We start from the raw sequence: 20882 nt of genomic DNA, 5'->3' as shown, positions 1-20882 counted from the left end.
GATCTAGGGGGCATGGAGCAAGGTAGAATCTGCACTGAGTAGTATCTAATCTGTCTCGGCAGGACTGATGAAAGGAAATGTGGATAGGTCTCTTGTGATACAATAGTGAACAGTTGTTATCAGGACTAACTGTAAGGGTTGGAAATGTAAAGGTAGACGTTTTGTAGTTAAAGGAGGGGAGTGATTGACTTTGTAGTCTAGGAGTGGAGGTCCCTGGGACCATCAAGGGAGAAGAGCGGAGAGCAGGATGCTGTCCAGAGAAGCAGTGATGCCAGAGATGGAGGCAGAGACAATGATATGGAGTGATGGAGTGGCTGAGGACTTTAGACCCAGAGAGAGAGAGGGGTTGTGTGCTGATGACCGGGGGCAGGGGAGCAGGCTTACAGGGTGTACCGTTTGGTTGATGAGGTATGGAGGGATTGTAACCATGGCAAGGAAATGATATACGACAGGATGAATGTAAAGCTAATGTTCTCCCATGTAAACTATCACATAATTCACAATAACACAATATAAAACAAAACAAAATGAACAAACAAAAAAAAAAACCATGAACAAGAAAAATAAGAGTGAAAATTAAAAGAAGAAAAAAGAGTTAAACATAGTTTATGAGAGGGATGAGTAAACGGGGGAAAAAAGACTATAGGGTAATAAAGAAAAAACCAAGAGAAAAAAAGAAAGAAGTAGCAGCAGTTGAGTAAGAGAAGCAGAAAGCATGAAATAAATATGAAAGTGGAGATAGAAAGGATAAAAAGCAAGGGGAGCTGACCACAGTCAATAGTCTCCTGTGAACCCAGGTGGAGACCTGGTTGGCCAGCAGTATGGCAAAACTGGAGGACTCCTGGGCCCAGAGTCAGTGACATGCCACAGAGGACTAGAGTGGAGAGTGAAGCGTCCAGCTGATAAGAAGAGAGAGCATATGCACAAGAACATTCACACTTGCAGATAATACCCACTTGACCTGGCTTCAATGACTAGATGATCAGAGCTCAACTAGAAGAAGAAAAAAAGAGTAATTTAATACAATTTGATGAACTTGACCTACACCTATGGATGTAGTAGCTCAAAAGAGGGAACAAATCTTCACAGCAAGGATCATTCCCACCCACTTCATACACAAGGTAGACAGGGATAGGCATCTTAGACATTGGCTACCCAAAATGGGGGTCGCTACAAAGGCAGGAAGTGATTGGCTTACAAGCTTTAAAGAGGGAGCCTAGATCCAGAGGGTGCAGAGGAAGTTAGACTCTCCATTGAGTAGTATCCAATCTGTCTGGGAGGTGCTGATTAAAGGAGATCGGGATAGCTCTCATGTGGAACAATAGTGAATAATTACTATCAGGGCTGACTGTGAGGGTTGGAAATGTAAAGGTAGATGTTTTGTAGCAAAAGGAGGGGAGTGATAGACTTTGCAGTCCAGGAGTGAAAGTCCTTGGGACCATCAAGGGAGAAAAGTGAAGTACAGGACCCTACCCAGAGAAACAGAGATGTCAAAAATGGAGGCAGAGATGATGACGTGGTGAGATGGAGCAGTTGGGGACTTTAGACCCAGAGAGAGAGGGGCTGTGTGCTGATGACCAAGGGGCAGACTTGTGGGATATACCCTTTGGTTGTTTGATGATGCAGGGAGGGGATTGTTATCATGGCAATGAAATATGTAAAGCTAATGTTCTCCCATGTAAACTATCACATAAATCACAATAAAAACATTAAAAAAAAAAAAAGCAAGGGGAGGTAAAGCAAGGAAGAAGGAGAAGAAAGAATAAACGAACAAAATCAGTGAAAGGAAAAAATCCAGGGTAGGTACCAGACTCAGATAGGAGAAAATTCTGGGTTCTCCTGCCAGCCAATGCCCTCATGTGGTGGACAGGCAAGGGATGAAACGGTGGAACTTCTGGTCCCAGATGGTGTTCCTATAGGCTTAAGCATTGTCTGTCTGGGCACCCAATCCAAAACAGCTGGGGGATCAGAGTACTTGCATCGCAGAGGGCAGCTGAGGACAAGAGGTCCTGAGAGTCCAGGGCCAGCCAGAATGAGCTTTGCAGGTCTGGAGCAGGTCATACCTGATTCCAAGAGTCAGGGTTGGTGCTGCTAGCTCCCAACTCATTTTAATGTGGCTTTGATCACCAGGAGTGTACGTGGGTGGGGGCTGATACCACCTCTGGTTATCAGGGTAATGGGGGCACAAGAAAATATTTTGCACTTCTCTCTCTGCCAGTAAGTAGTATGCCTCTGCGCCACCAACTGCTTCTGCCTTCAAAGTTGCCGTGAAAGTTCAAGATGGCCCTGTTGTACCTGGCTGGCTGGCACAAATCACCTGTTTTCTCTCCTTCTGCTCCACTCCCCACCCCCACCCCCACCCCCCGCCCCCACATGTCTGTTTAACTACTTCTCATAGTTATGGCTTTCCAGGGCTGTCCAGGGCAGGTTTGGAGCAGGACTCACCTGACTCCAGGCTCCCCACTCTAGTTGATGGGTCTCATAACAGTGCCGCTCTCCACTGTGTGACTCAGACCACTAAGAGAGTGGGAGCTTCACTGGGGGTGATGAAGGTGGGGATCAGCAATGCCTCTGGTCACCAGAGAAGTGTAGGGAACAAGAAAAAAAAAAATCACATCTTTATCTCTGTGAGTCACCAGTACGTTTCTGCAATACCAATGTGCTATCTTGTCTCTGAAGCCGCTCACAAAGTTTTAGATGGTTTTGCTGCATCTGGTTGGCTGGCATATGTTATCAGTCTGTCTCCTTTTTTTTTTTTTTTTTTTCTTTCTCTGTATCTGTACAGCTTCCTCTGATAACAGCTATTGTAACTAATAATGTAATTCAATGTATAAAAAAAATTACAGGCTTGAAGCCCCCATGGGACAGTTCTAGTCTATGAGTTACTATGAGTTGAAGTAAATTCATTATAGTGGGTTTGCTTTGGCTGGTTATGCTGCGCTTTTGAAAAAGGTTTTTGTTGATATAAGTAACTACAAGGATATTTTTATTTAAATAAAAAAATTTCTGCTGAAACATGGCACAAAAAATTTAAAGACATTTAAATTCCTCATTGTCATTTAAATTGTCTCATTCCCTCTGACAATGCCATCCAGTATGATCTGCTCCTTCCTTGCCCCTGTTTAGAGATGCCACTGTTAACCACTTCCTGGGCTAGTGCTACTACTGGCTAGTCATCATGTACTAATTGGTTTCAAGAAAAGGAGCATTTTGGAAAAGCATGGAGACACTGTTAGGTAAGGAACTGGGTGAGCTGGTAAATTCATTTTGAAGGGGCCTCCTTTAGTGGCCTGCAACTCACAGAGTGCTGAGTGGTTCTCCTTAATCCACAGCCCATTCATAACAGTGCTGACTGCTCTCTGGCTTTTATCCTCTTCCTCACATCTCATGCCATTATTATTAAAAACAAGTAAAAAAAGATGTGGCCACCTCAAGTCAATAATTTCTATAAATTTATGTATTCTGAAAAACTCAGAGGGGAATAAAACCCCAAAACCTTCTTGTGTAAAAATATATTTATACAGTCAAAATGTTATGAAGTACACATTCTATATAAATTTACTAATAAAGCACTGACTTTTTGCACAAGATTCTTCCACTAATTGGAGGAGTGGTTTCCTCTGGTAACTCCTCATGGTTGGAGCTGAGCTACATGGTAGGAAGTCTTGACCTTTTGAAGATATGTTTATAATCTTCAGGGTATTGCTTTTGGGGAAAGAGCTATCTCTTCCTTTTAATAAGAAATTGATGCTTTGGATGAGATGAACATTTTCTTTCCTGAAGGAATTGTCATCATTTGTCAAATAAAAACAAAACATGAAAACAAAAACAAATGCTGCTTCGATTTCTTAACAACAACAAAAAGGCATGTTATTTCCATGTCAATTATCAATGTAGAAAGAAATTTTAGTGTCAATCTCTGAATTATGATTTGCAGCAGATCAAGTTTTGCACAAATAAAAAGTAAACTTAGACAAATTTCTCTTCATGTTTATAAGATAAGCAAAGTTAAAAATGATCCAATTTTTAATAATGTGGGTAAAGAGTTTAAGCTCTGGAATTTGATGACTAAATCAAATTTAATAATTTACAGGCTGTGTGAGAGTTCACTTAACAATCTCTAATGTTAGGTTTTTCATCTATTACAAAATAGTATTTTATAGTACTGTTGTGAGGATGAAGTGAGATAATGTCTAGAAAGTGCTCAGCACAGTCTGAGCAGAGGTAAAAGTTCAGTAAACCCAAGCTATAGAAACCTCCCACCGCTCGTCTGTCAACTTGTTGTATTGTGGTAACTTCTGTGTTGCTGTCATTCTGGAAGCTATGACACTGGTATTTTAAATGCCAGCAGGGTCACTCACAGTGGACAGGTTTCAGCTGGGCCTCCAAATTAAGAGCAGAAAGAAGGAGAGACAGACTGCTTTAGAATGTTTGATCACTGAAAACCTTATGCATAGCAGTGGAACACTGTCAGCATGAGATTATTGAACATGATGAAGACCACCGGGACATTGTCAGATACAGTGTCAGAAAATAAGCCTCTGAGGTGGAAGGCACTAAAATACAACTGAGGAAGAACTGCCTCCTCAAAGTAAAGTTGACCTTGATGACACAAATGGAGTAAAGATTTCGGGAACTTCTTTGCTGATGTGGCACAATTTAAAATGAGAAGAAATAACTGTAAACACCCATTAATAATTGGAAGATGGAATGTACAAAGTATGTATATAAGAAAATGGGAAATTGTAAAAAAAATGAAATGGAATGAATGAACATCCATATCCTGGGCATTATGTGAGCTGAAATGGACTGGTATTGGCCATTTTGAATCTGATAATCACATGGTTTGCTATTTGGGGAATGACAAATGGAAGAGAAATAGTGTTGCATTCAATATCAAAAAGAACATTTTAGGATCTATCTTGAAGTACAATGCTGTGTGTGATAGAATAATATCCATATGCCTACAAGGAAGGTTAAGGAGCTCTGGTAGCGTAGAGGTTACGAATTGGGCTGTGAACCTCAAGGTCAGCAGTTTGAAACTACCAGCTGTTACGCAGGAAAAAGATGAGGCTTTCTGCTCCCGTAAAGATTTACGGCCTCGGAAACCCTTCACAGGGTCGCTATGAGTTGGAACCAACTCCATGGCACATAACCACCACCACCACCACCACAAGGAAGGCTAGTTAATACAACTATTATTCAAATTTACGCACCAACCATTAAAGCCAGTGATGATGAAATGGAAGAATTCTACCAACTTCCTCAGTCTGTAATTGATCAAACATGCAATTAAGATGTATTGATAATTACTGGCAATTGGAATTCACTGGTTCATAACAAAGGGACAGGATCAGTAGTTGGAAAATAATAGCCTTGGTGATAGAAATGATGCTGGAGACCTCATGATAGAATTTTGCAAGACCAATGACTTCATAGCAAATATCTTTTTTAAACAACATAAAAGATGACTATACACATAGAGCTCTTCAGATGAAATACACAGAAGTCAAATTGACTACATCTGTGGAAAGAGACGGTGGAAAACCTCCATATCATCAGACAAAACAAGGCCATGGCAGATTATGAAACAGACTATCAATTGCTCATATGCAAGTTCAGATTCAAGCTGAAGAAAATTAATACAAGTCCACAAGAGCCAAAACATGGCTTTGAACATATCCCACCTGAATTTAGAGATCATCTTAAGAACAGATTTGATGCATTAGACATTAGTGACCAGAAGAGCTGTGAATGACATCAAGAACATCATGCAGTAAAAATGCAGGAGGTAGTTAAGACAAGAAAGAAGGAAAAGACCAATAAGTATGTCAGAAGAGACTCTGAAACTTGCTCTCCAGTGTAAAGATGCTAAAGAAAATGGAAGAAATGGGAAAGTTTCTTCCTAATTTTAAGAGCTGACTAGAAAATTTCAAAGGGCAACTTGTGAAGACCTGGAAGTAGAAAACCAAAAGGAAAGAACACACTTAGCATTTCTCAAGCTGAGGGAACCGAGAGAAAAAAAAATAAAGCCTCGATTGCAATATTGAAGGATTCTGTGGGGGAAAATATTGAATGATGCAGAAAGCATCAAAATAAGATGGAAGGAGTACACAGAGCTACTGTACTAAAAAGAAATGGTTGATGTTCAACCATTTCAAGAGGTAGCATATGATCAAGAACCAATGAAACTGAAGGAAGAAGTCCAAACTGCACTGAAGGTATTGCCAAAAAAACAATGCTCCAGAAATCGATGGAATATGAATTGAAATCTTTCAACAAACTGAGGCAGCACTGGAGACACTCACTCATCTCTGCCAAGAAATTTGGAAGACAGCCACATGGCCAACTGATTGGAAGAGATCCATATCTGTGCCCGTTCCAAAGAGAGGTGATCTAAAAGAATGCAGAAATCATAGAACAGTATCATTAATACCATATTCAAGTAAAATTTTGCTAAAGATAATTAAAAAACGGTTGCAGCTGTACGTTGACATGGAAACTGCCATAGATTTAGGCCATATTCGGATGGGGACATGGAGCACTAACTTAAGATGGATCTTGGCTAGAAGCAGAAAATACCAAAAAGATGTTTACCTGTGCTTTATTGACTGTGCAAAGGCTTTTGATTATGTGGATCATGACAAGCTATGGACAACATTGCATAAAATGAGTATTCTGAAACATTGAATGAATTGCGCTCATGAGGAACCTGTACATAGACCAACAGACAGTTGTCCGAACAGAACTAGGGAACACCGAATGGTTTAAAATTAAGAAAGGTATGCCCCAGGGTTGTATTCTTTCATTACACTTATTCAATCTGTATGCTAAGCAAATAATCAAGAGAAGCTGGATTATATGTAGATGACTGTGGCATCAGGATTGGAGGAAGACTCATTAATAGCCTGTGCTATGCAGATGGTACAAACTTGCTTGCTGAAAGTGAAGAGCAGTTAAAATAACTACTAATGAAGATCAATGACCCCAGTGTTCAGTATGGGTTACGCTTCAATGTAAAGAAAACAGAAGTCCTCACCTGGTGGTTTTGAATTGCTGACCTTGTGGTTTGTAGTCCAGTGCTGATCCTACACTGGCATGGCATTGTAGGATAATCCCTGGGCTTTTAACTGCAAGGTTGGTGGTTCAAACCCACCAGGCTCTTTTCAGAGTTCCTATATAGGGTAGCTATGAGTTGGAGCCGACTCAACAGTGCTTAACAACAACAATACACATACATACATATATTGGTGTTGTTAAGTGCTGAGAAGTGGACTTAACACCATGGACTCCTGGCGTGGCACTGTAGGATCAGCACTGGACTTCGAACCACAAAGTTGGTAGTTTAAACCCACTAGCTGCTCTGCGGAAACCCTTTACAGAGTCGTTATGAGTTGGAAACAACTTGATGGCACTTAACAACAACAACAACAACAACAACGTGTTTTTGCTGTTGTCAAGTGCCATCAAGTTGGTTGTGCCTATTGCCTACTCATTGTCCCACAGCACCACACCAGAAGTCCATATATATGTATATTTTTCCTTCCTGGTATGGTGCTATAGGATAAACACTAGACTGCTAACCACAAGTTTGGTGGTTCGAACATACCAGTTGCTCGTCAGAAATTCTATACAGAGCCTCTATGAGCTGGAACCAATTCAAAGGCACTTAACAATAAAAACTATATATATATATTTTTTTTTTTTTTTTAAATTACATTTTTCTTACATTGCAATTTGTTGATAGTATTTGATAATCTTAATCCTTTTTGGTTTTGGATTAGCCAATAAGCAAGGTAAGCACAGGCTTACTTGTACTTACTTATTAATCTGTAGAGATCAATTTTGCAGTTTTTCACCACATCAAAGATTCTGTTTCTAGGTATGACCTAAACTTTTGTTCCCAACCCCATAGTTCCTACAGAATCAAAGTCTCTTTTCAAATTTACAGTCCTTGACAGGGATAGAATATTCAGTAAGCAAAAACATGTGAAACTGTTCACTACAGGTTAGTAAGTACAAGTGCTTACCTTACATATTGGGAAATCTGCCCCTGGTCTTCTGTTTAAGTCAGAAACTGGGCCTGGGACTGTGAGTCTCAGACACTGATAGCTCCCTTCCTAAGTGCTTCCTCAGCCACTAGTTTTCTAGGGCCCTTTACTGTTGGCCTGGGCAGTGACATAATTCTTGTTATCTCTCTCTGACTCCTAGGAGAATGAGTAGGCAGCAGACACACAGTAATATATTTCTGCTGATGTCAGGGTTTCCCTTTAATTATGAATGACAAAGAAATGTAATTAGCAGGAATAATTCAGTTGTGAAGTGAGTTAACACACAGGTCTCATGAAATGGTTCAGAGGTTTTTTAGTTTGAAAACAATATAAGCCAGAAACCGCGAACAGTACCCCTTCTGTGTATTTAGGGTGTGTTGTTTTCTGTTATTCAATATTAATTCTGTTATACATGCACTGTAATAATATTAATAATAATAAAAAAACCCCATTGCTGTCAATTCATATTTATGGCAACCCCATATGTCACAGACCAGAATTGCTCCATAGGGTTTTCTTGGCTGTAATCTTTACAGAAGCAGCTTGCCAGCCCTTTTTTCCATGGTGCCAATCAGTGGGTTCAGACTGCCAACCTGTAGGTTAGTAGTCAAAAGCAAACAGTTTGCACCACCCAGGGACTTTAATAAGAGTTTATTGAGTGCTTACTAAGTGCCAGGCTTATGATTGTAAATATTTAAAACATATTAACACATTTAATCCTCAGTCTTGGTGTGCCGCTGTGGGCTAATGCGCTGGGCTGCAAGGTCAGTTTGAACTGCAAGGTTGACAGTTCAAGCTCACCAGCTGCTCCTTGGAAACCCTATACAGGGTCACTATGAATTCAAATAGACTCCACGGTATTTAACAACAACGTGGGGGTGGTGGTGGTGGTTATGTGCTGTGAAGTGTATTCCAACTCTTGGAGACCTTGTATAGGGTCTCCAAGGCTGTAAATCTTTATGGGAACAGAAAGCCTCATCTTTCTCCCTTGGAGCAACTGGTAGTTTGAACTACTGACCTTACAGTTGGCAGCAGGACTAGTAACCAACCACGCTACCAGAGCTTCTTCAACTATATGGGGAGATACTATTATTATTGCTATTTTAGAGTTATGAAAGCAGACCCAGGTGATTAAGGAACTCTACCAAGGTTACATCATCTTGTATATTTTTTCACCTTTAAGCTATTCATCACATATGTACTAGTTTTTATCGAATACTTTAAATGATCAATTTTTCTTCAGTTGTCAGTGTAGGGATTTTTTTCTTGGAGGTAGGAAGGGTTTACTTTAAAACTCTTGAGTGTGGAAGTTCACCTGGTTTAGATCCAGGATTCTTTAGCATGAATGTGAGGGAGCCTCAGAGATCATTAACAATGCAATATTTTACCATGTTAAGGCACCAGGGCTAAATGTAGAATGTTTTGCTAATGGATCCTGTAGCTTTTTTTGAGCGAGATATTTTCATTCATTTCTAAGCCAAAAAAAAAAAATGTGTTTTTTTCAGGATTGGTTAAAGTTCAGAGCCTGGGGGTAGGGGAGGGAAAACAGACATTACCAGACTTCACCTTCAAATCTTTGGGAAGGGAAACAAAAATAAACCAATATAGGAACCTTCAAAGTTTCCCCCTCCTCACTCTCCAACAATCCTTGGTTTCCTCCAAGGGTCTGCTTAGTCAGCTTTTCCCAGAAGTCCTGGAGAGAGTAGTAAATAATTTTTACTTGGAACAAAGCCTGTTGTCAACAGGAGAGATTTTATCTGAAATAAACTATGTAGGTCAGTCGATTGAACTAGGGTCAGTCCCTGCTGTTAGGAACACATGGGGGTGGGTATAGCATTCTCTCTAGTTCAAGACAAGTGCACAGGGGAGGCCTGCCTTGGCTTCTTTGGTGGCTAGAGGGCTTGTATCTACAGAAGGGAAACCACATTCCTTAGCACTGGCTTGAAGTGGCAGACTTAAAAAAGTGAAATCTGTGCTCTCCTGGAGGTCTGCCTGCTGACCACCTCTGGAAGGAGGCTTTGAAGGCTGAAGATTTGAAGGGAGAAATGGACCAGATACAGTATTATTAGAGGGTAACAGTAACTAACATGTGACCTTTATGAAGCCTGTGAGCAAGAAGAGGGCATAACAAATACAACAGATGTTAGTGGAGCTGGTCTAAGTGATAGGGTTAAACCAAATTTAACGAAATGGAAAGTATCATTAAGGTCAGATTTGCTTTGCTAATGCCAGTCCACTCAGGTAGACAGGCAACTCCTGTACCTTACCGGGTTGATATGGAATCTGTAACGCAAGCAGCGATTGGATGTGTACGTGAAGGTGTCCTCATTCACCACGAGAACATACCCACAGCCACAAGGTCCTTATCACTAAGAATCAAAGGTCAGGGCATTGGTGATAAAGAGAAATGAGGCCATTGGGTGAAACCCACCTCTGTTTAGGAATATCTGTGTGAGGAGTGAAATTCTGACACATCCCCTCCTCATAGCTGCTCCCCTTTTTGCTCATTTCTGCTCTAGTAATAGAGACACTGGTCCGTGGCCACTTGCCAAGTTAGGCCCAGGACGCAAGGGAGGGGAAGAGGCCACCGGAGGAGGCGACGTACGGTGTTTTCAGATACCGCTGTTGCGGCAGCCACTCCTTTAGACTCTGGACGTGCAGACTGGGGACGCTTCGGCTCTGCTTTATAAAAAGCCCAAGGGCAGGGCCGCCACGGAAGCCTGAGAGTCAGCCCCTCTGCACCGCGACCCCACTTGTTGCAGCGGCCGCGCGCTGCGCTCCAGGCGCGTCCCTCTCCACTGCGCGCCTCTGGCAAGAGCGCGCCAGGCCTTGCTAGGCGCTTGGCAGATCGACTCGCGGAGATGGGCCGCTATTCAGGCAAGACGTGCCGGCTGCTCTTCATGCTCGTGCTCACTGTAGCCTTCTTTGTGGCGGAGCTGGTCTCGGGCTACCTGGGTAACTCCATCGCGCTGCTCTCCGACTCCTTCAACATGCTCTCGGACCTGATTTCACTGTGCGTGGGGCTGACCGCCGGCTACATTGCCCGGCGCCCCACCAGGGGTTCCCAGGCCACCTATGGCTACGGCCGCGCCGAGGTGGTGGGAGCGCTGAGCAACGCCGTCTTTCTCACTGCGCTCTGCTTTACCATCTTCGTGGAGGCCATACTACGCTTGGCACGACCAGAGCGCATCGATGACCCGGAGCTGGTGCTCATCGTTGGCGCCCTGGGCCTGGCGGTCAACGTTGTGGGCTTGCTCATCTTCCAGGACTGCGCTGCCTGGTTCACCTGCTGTGGCCGGGACCGCCGCCGCCGCCGCCAGAAGCAGCAGCAGCAGCTGGCAGAGGGCGGCGCTCGCAGCGCTTTCGGGGGACCCCAGGACTCGGAGAGCCGGCACCAGGCCGCCACTTCGACAGTCCCTGGTGCAGATTCGGCCGTGACCCTCCGGGTGGCCCCAGCCGAAAGGAAGGAAGAAAAAGGGGCGACTGTGTTCTCAAACATAGCAGGTGCCTCTCGGTTGCATCCTCTGAACCCATTTGCCAGTCCCTCCCTGCTCCATCCTCTTGGTCCTTTCCTCCTTTTCCACGCCCATCTATTCTTCCATTCTGCTGTTTTTAAAATGCATTTCCGATTTCTTTTTTTTCTCCTGGACCTTCAAGTAATCCCCTTTGCCCCTTATCCCATCCTTCCTGTTCTCTCTTTTAGAGCATTGGTTTTCTTGGAAATCAGTCATTTTCAAAGAGCAACAGGTTTCCTGACTGCCGCCCCCACCCCATTCATTGGTATCTATATCTAACTTTTCCCCCTCCTTTGCCCATCCTTCTTTGCTCATCCCTTTATTCCCTTTGAAATTAAGGGTTTTGGGGTGGAAAGCTCCTACTTGCCCTTTTTTAGTTTTAACTCGGATGGACATTTGAATAGAGTAAAAATGTGGACCATAATAAGGCTTATTTCTGGGCCAAAATGTACTCTTTTGGACTGTGTGTGTGTAGGGCTAGGGTCTCTGATAAGCTAGTAGGAATTTAAAATGACAAAACTTTTTTTTTGAGTCCATTGGTTCTTTTTGTTTGTAGAACTTATACACAACACAAGGTTTCTTCTTTGAATGCAGGTGATTCCTTAAACACCCAGAACGAACCTGAAGAAATAATGAAAAAGGAAAAAAAGTCTGAAGCTCTGAATATCAGAGGTAAGATGACTTTGGGTTAGTTTGAAATCCTTTTTGGAGGTATGTGTGAGCTGTGTTGGGCTCTTTCGTTTTTGTTTGACCTTGCATAAAGCAATTGTGATATGAAAGTAGGTCGATTACAGGCACAGACTATGACCCTAGTCTCTTGTCCAATCACTGCATTGATTCTCAGGGAGACACTAGTTGCTAATGATTTATTCTGGCTCCACTTAACCCCGTAATACATCAGTGGCATGTTACTACTCTACATGGTTTTAGTTTGCCTTGTTGTTGTTAAGTGCCATTGAGTTGGTTCCGACTCATAGTCACCCTGCACAGGGTTTCCAAGGAGTGGCTGGTGAGCTTGAACAGTTGATCTTGCAATTCAAACTGACTTTGCAGTCCAGCGTATTAACTCACAGCACCACATCAAGACTCCCATTTTTTCCTTTCTTGTTTTTTTTTTTGCAGTCTATTTTAATAGAGATTTTTTTCATTAAAAAATTATAATAATAATACATATAACAAAAGGTTTGCCATTTTAACCATTTTTAAGTGTACGTGTCAGTGACATTAATTAAGTCTACCATATTGTGCGACCATCACCACTATCCATTTGTAAAGTTTTGTTTTTGTTTTTAAATCACTTCATACATACATTCAATGCAATACTTCTCCTTTGAATGAGATTTTGATAAAGGTAAGTACAGAGTAGGTGGGTCATTCTCCAAGGTTATGCTTTCACCGGCTCAGTTATTTCTGCCAGAAATCTGCTTCTTTAAAGGGACAGTTGCTCCAGTTTAACCTCCACTTCTAGGCTCCAAATGGACTGTGGGCCATGTGGAAGGCACATCACTAACATTCTCTGTCACCTGTGCTCACTGGGCAAAGGTCAGCCACGGGAGATCAGAGATGCCTTTCTCACCAGGCATCAAGGGATCTCTCCTTGGAAAGATACCTTTTCCCTCCAACTTCTTGGACACAGACTATGCTTCAGAATGATCCCGAGTGACTGGGAATTTCAGCAAAGATTAAGCAACTTTTCATTGACAGATTTGAGGAAGGCTATTGTGTTGCTTGTTGTTAAGTGCTATGGAGTAGGTTTCAACTCATGGGGTTTCCAAGGAGCGGCTAGTGAATTTGAACCACCAACCTTGTGTCTCAAACTGACCTTCCTTGTAATACAAAGAAAAAAACTTGTAATACAGGAAACTTCAGTTTTGACAGGTATGCAAAGGAATTCCCAGAACAGATCTTTAGGAGAAATTGGAAAACAACCAAACTATATCATGAACTTCTTAAAAGTTCTTAATGAATTATTTAAAATAATTTAAATGCAACAGGAAAATTTACTTTACTAAAAAACTTGTTGGAATCACTGAGGGGTGCAAAAGGGTTAACGCATGTTAGCAGCTAATCAAAAGATTGATAGTTCGAATCCACCCCCAGTGACTTTTGCAAGAAATGCCTGGTGATCTGTTTCTGAAAATCATTGAAAACTCTATAGAACACAGTTCTACTCTGACACACGTGGGGTCCACATGAGTCTGAGTTGATGCAATAGCAACTGGTTTTGTCTTTTTTTAAAGAATTTGATGGTGATTTATTTATTTATTTATTTATTTACAAAGACAGATCTGTCTTGAAATAAGATCATCATCCTTTATCTTTCTTTTTTAGGGTTAGTTTAAAAATAAATATCTTAAGGTAGACTTTATCATCATAGCACTAACTTTTCAAAGGACTTGCTGTTACCTATCTTACGTCATTTATTTTATGTTTCAGAATGGACAAAGAGATAGTATAAGCTAAGAACAATGAAGAGTAGGCCCCAGTCGATATTGTTACCTTGACTGAGAAGCATGATATAAGGAAGGACCTATATGAGCTTGCTAATTTTTTGGTCCAAAGTTATTGGAGCTCTTGGCTAGAAAAATATCAGTGGTAAATTCCTTGCTGTACCTGGCCCAGTCTTGCTGTCCACAGATGCTGTCAAAAGTGCATGTCTAGTTTCCAAAAGAGACTAATAGTGGAGTGGGTGAAAGATAGGGAGTTGGCCTTAAGTTGTTTGGGTTTGGATCTTGGTTATGCCACTTAAGCTATATAACTTTGGGCAAGCTACTGAACCTCTCTCTGCCTTCAATTCCTTCATCTTTCACATGGAAATGGCAGTACCTGTGTCTTGGAGTTGTGATGAGTTAACGCCTCTTAAGTGCTTAGGCACATAGAAGGGATATTGGTGGTGGTTGTGTGTCACCTAGTAGGTTCCAACTCATAGCGGCCCTGTGTAGGGTTTCTGAGACTGTAAACTTTTATGAAAGCAGAGAGCCTCATCTTTCTCCCGAGGAGCGACTGGTAGATTCAAACTCCTGACCTTGCAGCAGAATAGCTCGTAATTCACTACGATACTAGCTAACATTTTTATTAAGTGAGAATTGCATGTTTTCTTTGAAAATTCCTTAGAGAGCAGCTCTATTCTGAAATACATGGGTTGCCTTAAGTCAACTGGATGGCAACTGTTTTTTCAGGGAGCATATTTCATACATCATCATTTGTGTACCTGGAAATTATTTCCTTAAATAAAGTCTTTCCAATTTTTATTATCCATAGAAATTTAATTTTATTTGTAACAAATGACGTACTGTCCAGTAGAAACACTGCTATTCTTTAGGACTCCTGGCTGGTAATTGAAAGGTTAGAGGTTCAAGTTTACCCAGATGCATCTTGAAAGAAAAGCCTGGTGATTTGCTTCTGAAAAATTGTTGTTGTTAAGTGCCATCGAGTTGGTTCCGACCCATAGCGACCCTGTACAGGATTTCCAAGGGGGTAAATCTTCACGGAGCAGAAAGCCTCATCTTTCTCCTGCGGAGCGGCTGGTAGTTTCGAACCGCTGACCTTAAGGTTCACAGCCCGATTCGTAACCACTACGCTACCAGAGCTCTGAAAAATTAGCCTTTAGAAAAACCATAGCAAGTACAGCTGGACACTGACACACATGGGGTTGCCGTGAATTGGAATCAACTTGGCAATTGGTTTTGTTTTTTTTTAACGTAAGATATAGGTAGGAAAGGGGGAAATGGATCCAGGTAGTGAGAAGACACAGAGTAAAAGGAACTACTTGGGATAGTTCACTTCCTTTTCCTCTTTAGAATGTTTCAAGCAAGTCAAAGCACAGACATCTGTCTGGAAGAAAAAGAAGGCATTTGTGCAACCTCTGTTCTCTAGGTTGGTGTCCTCTGATGACTGATGGCTGGTGGCGATGTGGTACAATAAGATGGCAGTCACTATGTCTCAGGTGACTGCTAGCTCAGAGCCTTCCCAGGTTCTCTGTGTCTTGGGAGGGTGAGCTCATGTTTTGCCTTCTGAAAGGCATTACCATTATTTTTTCATTTGGACCCATCCTGCTGTTCTAACCAAACAGGAAGCAAATAGCCACAGGTATAAACATGCATGGGAATCTTGAGTCAGTGTGTGTTATATGGCTTCCGGCTTGGGTTTGTGCTTTAGCCATCTTTCTTTCTTCCTGGCAGGTGTACTTTTGCACGTGATGGGAGATGCTCTGGGGTCTGTGGTTGTGGTGATCACAGCCATCATATTCTATGTGCTTCCCCTGAAACGCGAGGACCCCTGTAACTGGCAGTGCTACATTGACCCCAGCCTCACTGTGGTCATGGTCATCATCATTTTGTCATCTGCTTTTCCGCTCATCAAGGAGACTGCAGCCATCCTGCTACAGATGGTTCCCAAAGGAATTGATGTGGAAGAGCTGAGTAAGCATCACTGTTGATTCCATGTTACTCAGGCAAAAGGGCCAGCATTATTTCAGAGCAATGTTTGATTCATGTATTCTTAAATACTTCAAATCACCAGGAGATAATGATACCCCATCATGTGTTTCGTACCTTAACTAAGATGATTCATAGTTGTAAGAACCAAAGGTCCTTTCCAACCCATGATTCTCTGGCTCAACTGTAAAGTTTTAAAAATGTACTGCTTGAGAAATACATATTCCTGGGATATTTACCTTTATGTCAATGGTTTATTTTAACATGCAGAAGACTATTTCTTCCAATAACTTATTTTTTATTCTCCTTACTCTAAATAAGATCATATATGAATTTATGTATGCTTTCTAGTTAATTGTTTTTAATGGGCATTCAAGTCAGCATCTCTCTTATAAGGACAGTTTTTAAATTTAGATAATTCAGCCTCTCATTTAGTAATGAGATCCATTTCATTGCTTTGCTTAAACAGGTTAAATTCTCACTTAGCTATGTGCACCTGAGAGTCAACCTTTTAGAGACTTGGTAGAATTTCTAAATGAGAACTATTCAGAGTTTTGGTGAAACACTGAATGCACAACTTTATTTCTAGTGTTTAAAAATGGAAATGATTTTTTACAGAGAAACACCATGACTATTCTGTGCATATTTGATATTTTTATATTCACTATGGTATATCAGTAAGCCAGTAAACATGCAAGAGAGCTGAACATTTTAAGACCTTTGTTGTTGTTAAGTGCCATAGAGTTGATTCTGACTTATAACATACCTAAAATTTATATTAAAATGACCCGGGTGAGACTCTCCTCGTTGAAGGCATGGTTTACAATGTGACTGTTTCAGGAAGGTGAAGGTATCTAACCTCCATGTGGTCATTTAGTAGCAGGTGTTGAAACCAGTTGGTCACGCCATTTCCTATAACTATTTTTTATTCTACAATCTCTTCTCCTGGATGGTCTCATCCCCACTTTTGCCCTCTTCTGTGGTTGTGATGGTTAGTTTACTGTCTCTGAGAATCATTTAAGTGAGGCAAACTCTCTGTATGGAGTCCTGGTGTGGTGCTGTAGGATAAGCACTGGATTACTAACTACAAGGTCAGCGGTTCAAACCAGTCATGCTTGAAAACCCTATATATGGTCCCTATGACTCAACAACACTTAACAACAAATCTCTGCAAAATTATTGTACAGAATTAAAATAATTAACTTCGAAACCCTGTATAGGGTCGCTATGGGTCGGAATTGACTTGACAGCACTTTAACAACAACAACAACAACATTTCCTATAGATCTACTATTTGCCCAACCTCTGCCTCCTTTGCAGAGGAGGTAGTGTGCCAGGGAGAGGAGGCACAGAGGAGCAGGCAAGATACCTTATCACCTGTATCCTCTGAGGAACTGTTTCCCAGTTGAGGAAGCAAGATAAACACAATTTGTGGTCTAGATTGGCTTAGATAGCTGCTTTTTTATTTCTAAAAATTGTTCATTTTAGCTGTTGCACGTTAGAAACATTTTTTTAAAACAATATATTATACAGTGGAAAATGGGAAAGGGAAATAAGTTCTAAAATGTCTAATAATAGACTGCCTCTTAATAAAATAGTATTTAAACTTTTTTTTTTGGAAAATATATAGTGATAACTATAACAACAGTTTCATGCCATTTAAACACAGACACTTCAAAAAGTTCATGGAAAAATGGAATTAAAGGAATGAAAATTTCACATGAACTTTTTGAAGCCCCATCATCTAAGTGAGGTACTTTTCTTTGTGCCTTGCTTATAGTGTTTTTGTTAAGTGCCATAGAGTTGGTTCTGACTCATAGCAACCCTGTATAGGGTTTCCAAGGAGTGGTTGGTGAGTTTGAACCACCAACCTTGTGGTCCAGTGCTTTATCCCACAAAACCACACCAGGACTCTTTGCTTATAGTAATTCATTTTAATGCTTGAAAGAATCTTATGAAGTACTATTGCTACCACTACTGATTTACTGATAAGGAAATTGAGGCACAGAGGGGGCTAGGAAATTGCCCCAGGCCATTTACATAGTAAATGACTAAATTGATATTCAAATTCTAGCTGACTTTAGGGTCATTAGCTTATAACTGCTACTAAGTACCATCTCTTTAAATACATATTCATTTTAGAAGGTATGAAAATATGGAAGGACTCAGAGAAGAAGAAATTATGGGATAATTCTACCATCCAGAAATTAATATTTTTGTGCTTATACTTTGATGTTTTGTAAGAAAAAAGGGATAGTTTCCTACATACAGTTTTGTTGTTGCTGTTGTTAAGTGTTGCTGAGTTGGTTCTGACTCATAGTTCTGACTGTATAGGTTTTTTGAGGAACAGAAAGCCTCATCTTTTTCCCATGGAGCGACTGGTGGGCTTGAACCGAGTACCTTATGGTTTGCAGTCCAATGCTTATCTTTTATGCAGCCACCGTGCTTCCATATACATTTTAGCTATTCATTTCTCACTTTAAAATATCTCATATACATGTCCCCATATCCTTAAATACTCTCTGTTGTTGTTGTTATATGCCATGCATGGAGTCTGTTCCGACTCATAGCGAGTCTGCACAGGGTTCCCAAGGCTGTAAATCTTTATGGGAGCAGAACGCCTCATCTTTCTTCCGCGGAACAGCTGGTAGTTTCGAACTGCTGACCTTGTGGTTCGCAGCCCGATTCGTAACCACTACGCTACCAGAGCTCCTTTAAATACTCTCTAGTAACTTTTTAATAGCTGTTACTATGTTCTATTATACAATTGATTTAACTATGCCTTATGGTTTCTTTGTTTTTGAAATTAATACAAATTGCATTGCCTAAACTATTCCGTTATATAAATATTTGGAACTTCCAGAGTTATTTTCTTCAGAATAAATTTCTAGTAATAGAAGTGCTGACCACATATTTTAAAGGTTTTTGGTCAATGTTGCCAAATTATTCCCTTAAAAATGGTAATTTGCTTTGTCTTTCCATAAGCAGGCGATTAGAATATTCATTATGTTGTATACTCACCAATTAGCATTATTGTTTAATTTATGTTCTTGAATTACTTTTTATGTGTTAAACATATGAGATAAAAGAATTCAGAGACAAGAAACAAAATTATGGGGAAATGTGCCTTTAAAGAGACAGCTATTTTTCTACCTGTGTTGTTGTTGTTAAGTGCCATTGAGTCAGTTCTGACTCATAGTGACCCTGTACAAGTCTTCCAAGGAGTGGCTGATGAGATTGAACTGCCGACTTTGTGGTTCAAACTAACCTTGAGGTCGAGTGTTTTATCCCAGTGTGTCACACCAGGACTCCATTTTTCTACCGGTAACTTAGTAAAAAGAAGTCCTGTAGTGGTTAAGCACTCAGCTACAAAAGGTTGGGGGGTTCAAACCTATCAGTTGCTCTGCAGGAGAAGACCTGGTAGTGGGATCCTGTACAGATTACAAAATCCAATGGAGCAATTCTGTTCTGTCCTTTAAGGCACCTACAAGTTGGAATTGACTGGAACGTACACAACAACAGTAACATTTTTCAGTAACAACACAGTCATTTTGGCCAGAAAGCTTACAGGGACCAGACCTCTCCCATAATTCCATGGTCAACTATAGAACTCATCTTTGTTTTCTTTGCTCTTCTCTTTTCTAGTGAGTAAGCTCTCTAGTGTGCCTGGAATTAGCAGTGTACATGAAATGCACATCTGGGAACTTATAAGTGGAAAGATCATTGCCACCCTGCACATCAAGTATCAAAAGGACAGAGGATATCAGGACGCCAGTGTGAAAATTCGAGAAATCTTTCACAATGTGGGTATTCACAATGTGACCATCCAGTTTGAAAATGTGGACTTGAAGGAGCCCCCAGAACAGAAGGACTTGGTCTTCCTCTGCAGCTCACCCTGCATATCCAAGGGCTGCATGAAGCAGCTGTGCTGCCCCCCTGGGGCACTGCCTCTGGCCCATGTCAATGGCTGCGCTGAGCACAATGGCTATCCAGCTTTAGAGGCATACGGAAGTGATGGCTTCAGTAGAAGAGACAAAACGGAAGTTGCTATTGAAGTGTCTTCAGACAGCCATCTGAGTGGTCATGGACAAGCTCATAAAAGCACTCAGGAGGATCAACGTTATATAAACAGCACACATTTTTAATCTGGTACCCACATGATCAGACTGAATAGATGAGGCACTGTGGCCATCAACTTAGCTTGTGGAATGAGCTTTGTGGGTTGTAGGCATGGGCCAAACTCACAGTGTGCACTTTCTGTGTTCAGTAAGAGGTCGGCTGTAGAGGATTTTAATTGAACATGTCTGTTAATTTTTCTTTGACTGGCAATCCCTTTCTTACTCTGGGTATCTTGTGCTGTTCAACAGTTTTTCTTGCAACTTTTGTTTTCGAAAGTAAGCTGCAGAGACATTAACGTCTGAGACTCAGTGACTGTGGACACAGCATTCAAAGTAGTTTTGCTTTGTTAATTGAGTAAAATGTCTAACTGATTCTCAGGTGAGCTCCTAGCCTAAGTACATTGAAAAAGTTTTAGGACCATAATAGCTTTGCATCCCTCTTCCCCTGGAAGATCATAAAACAGAAAAAATTTAGATATTCCTGTAACTGCTGAACAATATTCTTTTTTTGACCCGTATAAGTAGAATGAATCTCCAGTAAAGTAGAAAATGCCGTCACTCATTAGAGGAAGAAGAGTTTAGAGGAAAGGTGCAAATGCTTTCTGACCATCACTTCATTTGAGAGATGGAGAGAAAACTAATGTTTATTGTCTGCTGTGAACTCTAAACTACAGCTATAGGGTACCTTTTTTTGTGTGTGTGGAAGTGTGGGAATACTTCTAGTTTCCTAAGGACGACACAAATACTTAATACTGTCTTTAG

The 20882-nt window shown here is 41.1% G+C and overlaps 1 protein-coding gene and 1 pseudogene across 2 annotated transcripts in view; one reads left to right on the top strand and one right to left on the bottom strand.

The window, feature by feature from the left end:
* LOC102839367 overlaps positions 1–10380 on the bottom strand; it is a 16263-nt pseudogene extending 5883 nt beyond the window's left edge. The window contains exon 1 of the transcript XR_438757.1: positions 10319–10380. The product of XR_438757.1 is annotated as a 60S ribosomal protein L13-like (transcript). The remainder of the gene's footprint in view (positions 1–10318) is intronic.
* A 532-nt stretch (positions 10381–10912) lies between these two features.
* SLC30A10 (solute carrier family 30, member 10) lies at positions 10913–20147 on the top strand. The gene is made up of 4 exons (XM_006869697.1): positions 10913–11555; positions 12161–12238; positions 15748–15987; positions 19648–20147. The coding sequence occupies exons 1-4, from the start codon at positions 10913–10915 to the stop codon at positions 20145–20147; spliced, it is 1461 nt and encodes a 486-aa protein (XP_006869759.1).
* Positions 20148–20882: the final 735 nt, after the last annotated feature.

This window comes from Chrysochloris asiatica, unplaced genomic scaffold (genome assembly GCF_000296735.1).
Source record: "Chrysochloris asiatica unplaced genomic scaffold, ChrAsi1.0 scaffold00133, whole genome shotgun sequence".
NCBI lineage: Eukaryota > Metazoa > Chordata > Mammalia > Afrosoricida > Chrysochloridae > Chrysochloris > Chrysochloris asiatica.
This window is presented reverse-complemented; position numbering and strand designations above follow the sequence as displayed.

Excerpts from the sequence above, each read along its gene's own strand:
- SLC30A10 (XM_006869697.1), top strand. The coding sequence starts at position 10,913 with ATGGGCCGCTATTCAGGCAAGACGTGCCGGCTGCTCTTCATGCTCGTG. Across the intron at positions 11,556-12,160 it reads TGTGTTCTCAAACATAGCAG|GTGATTCCTTAAACACCCAG; the intron begins GTGCCTCTCGGT and ends CTTTGAATGCAG. Across the intron at positions 15,988-19,647 it reads AATTGATGTGGAAGAGCTGA|TGAGTAAGCTCTCTAGTGTG; the intron begins GTAAGCATCACT and ends TCTCTTTTCTAG.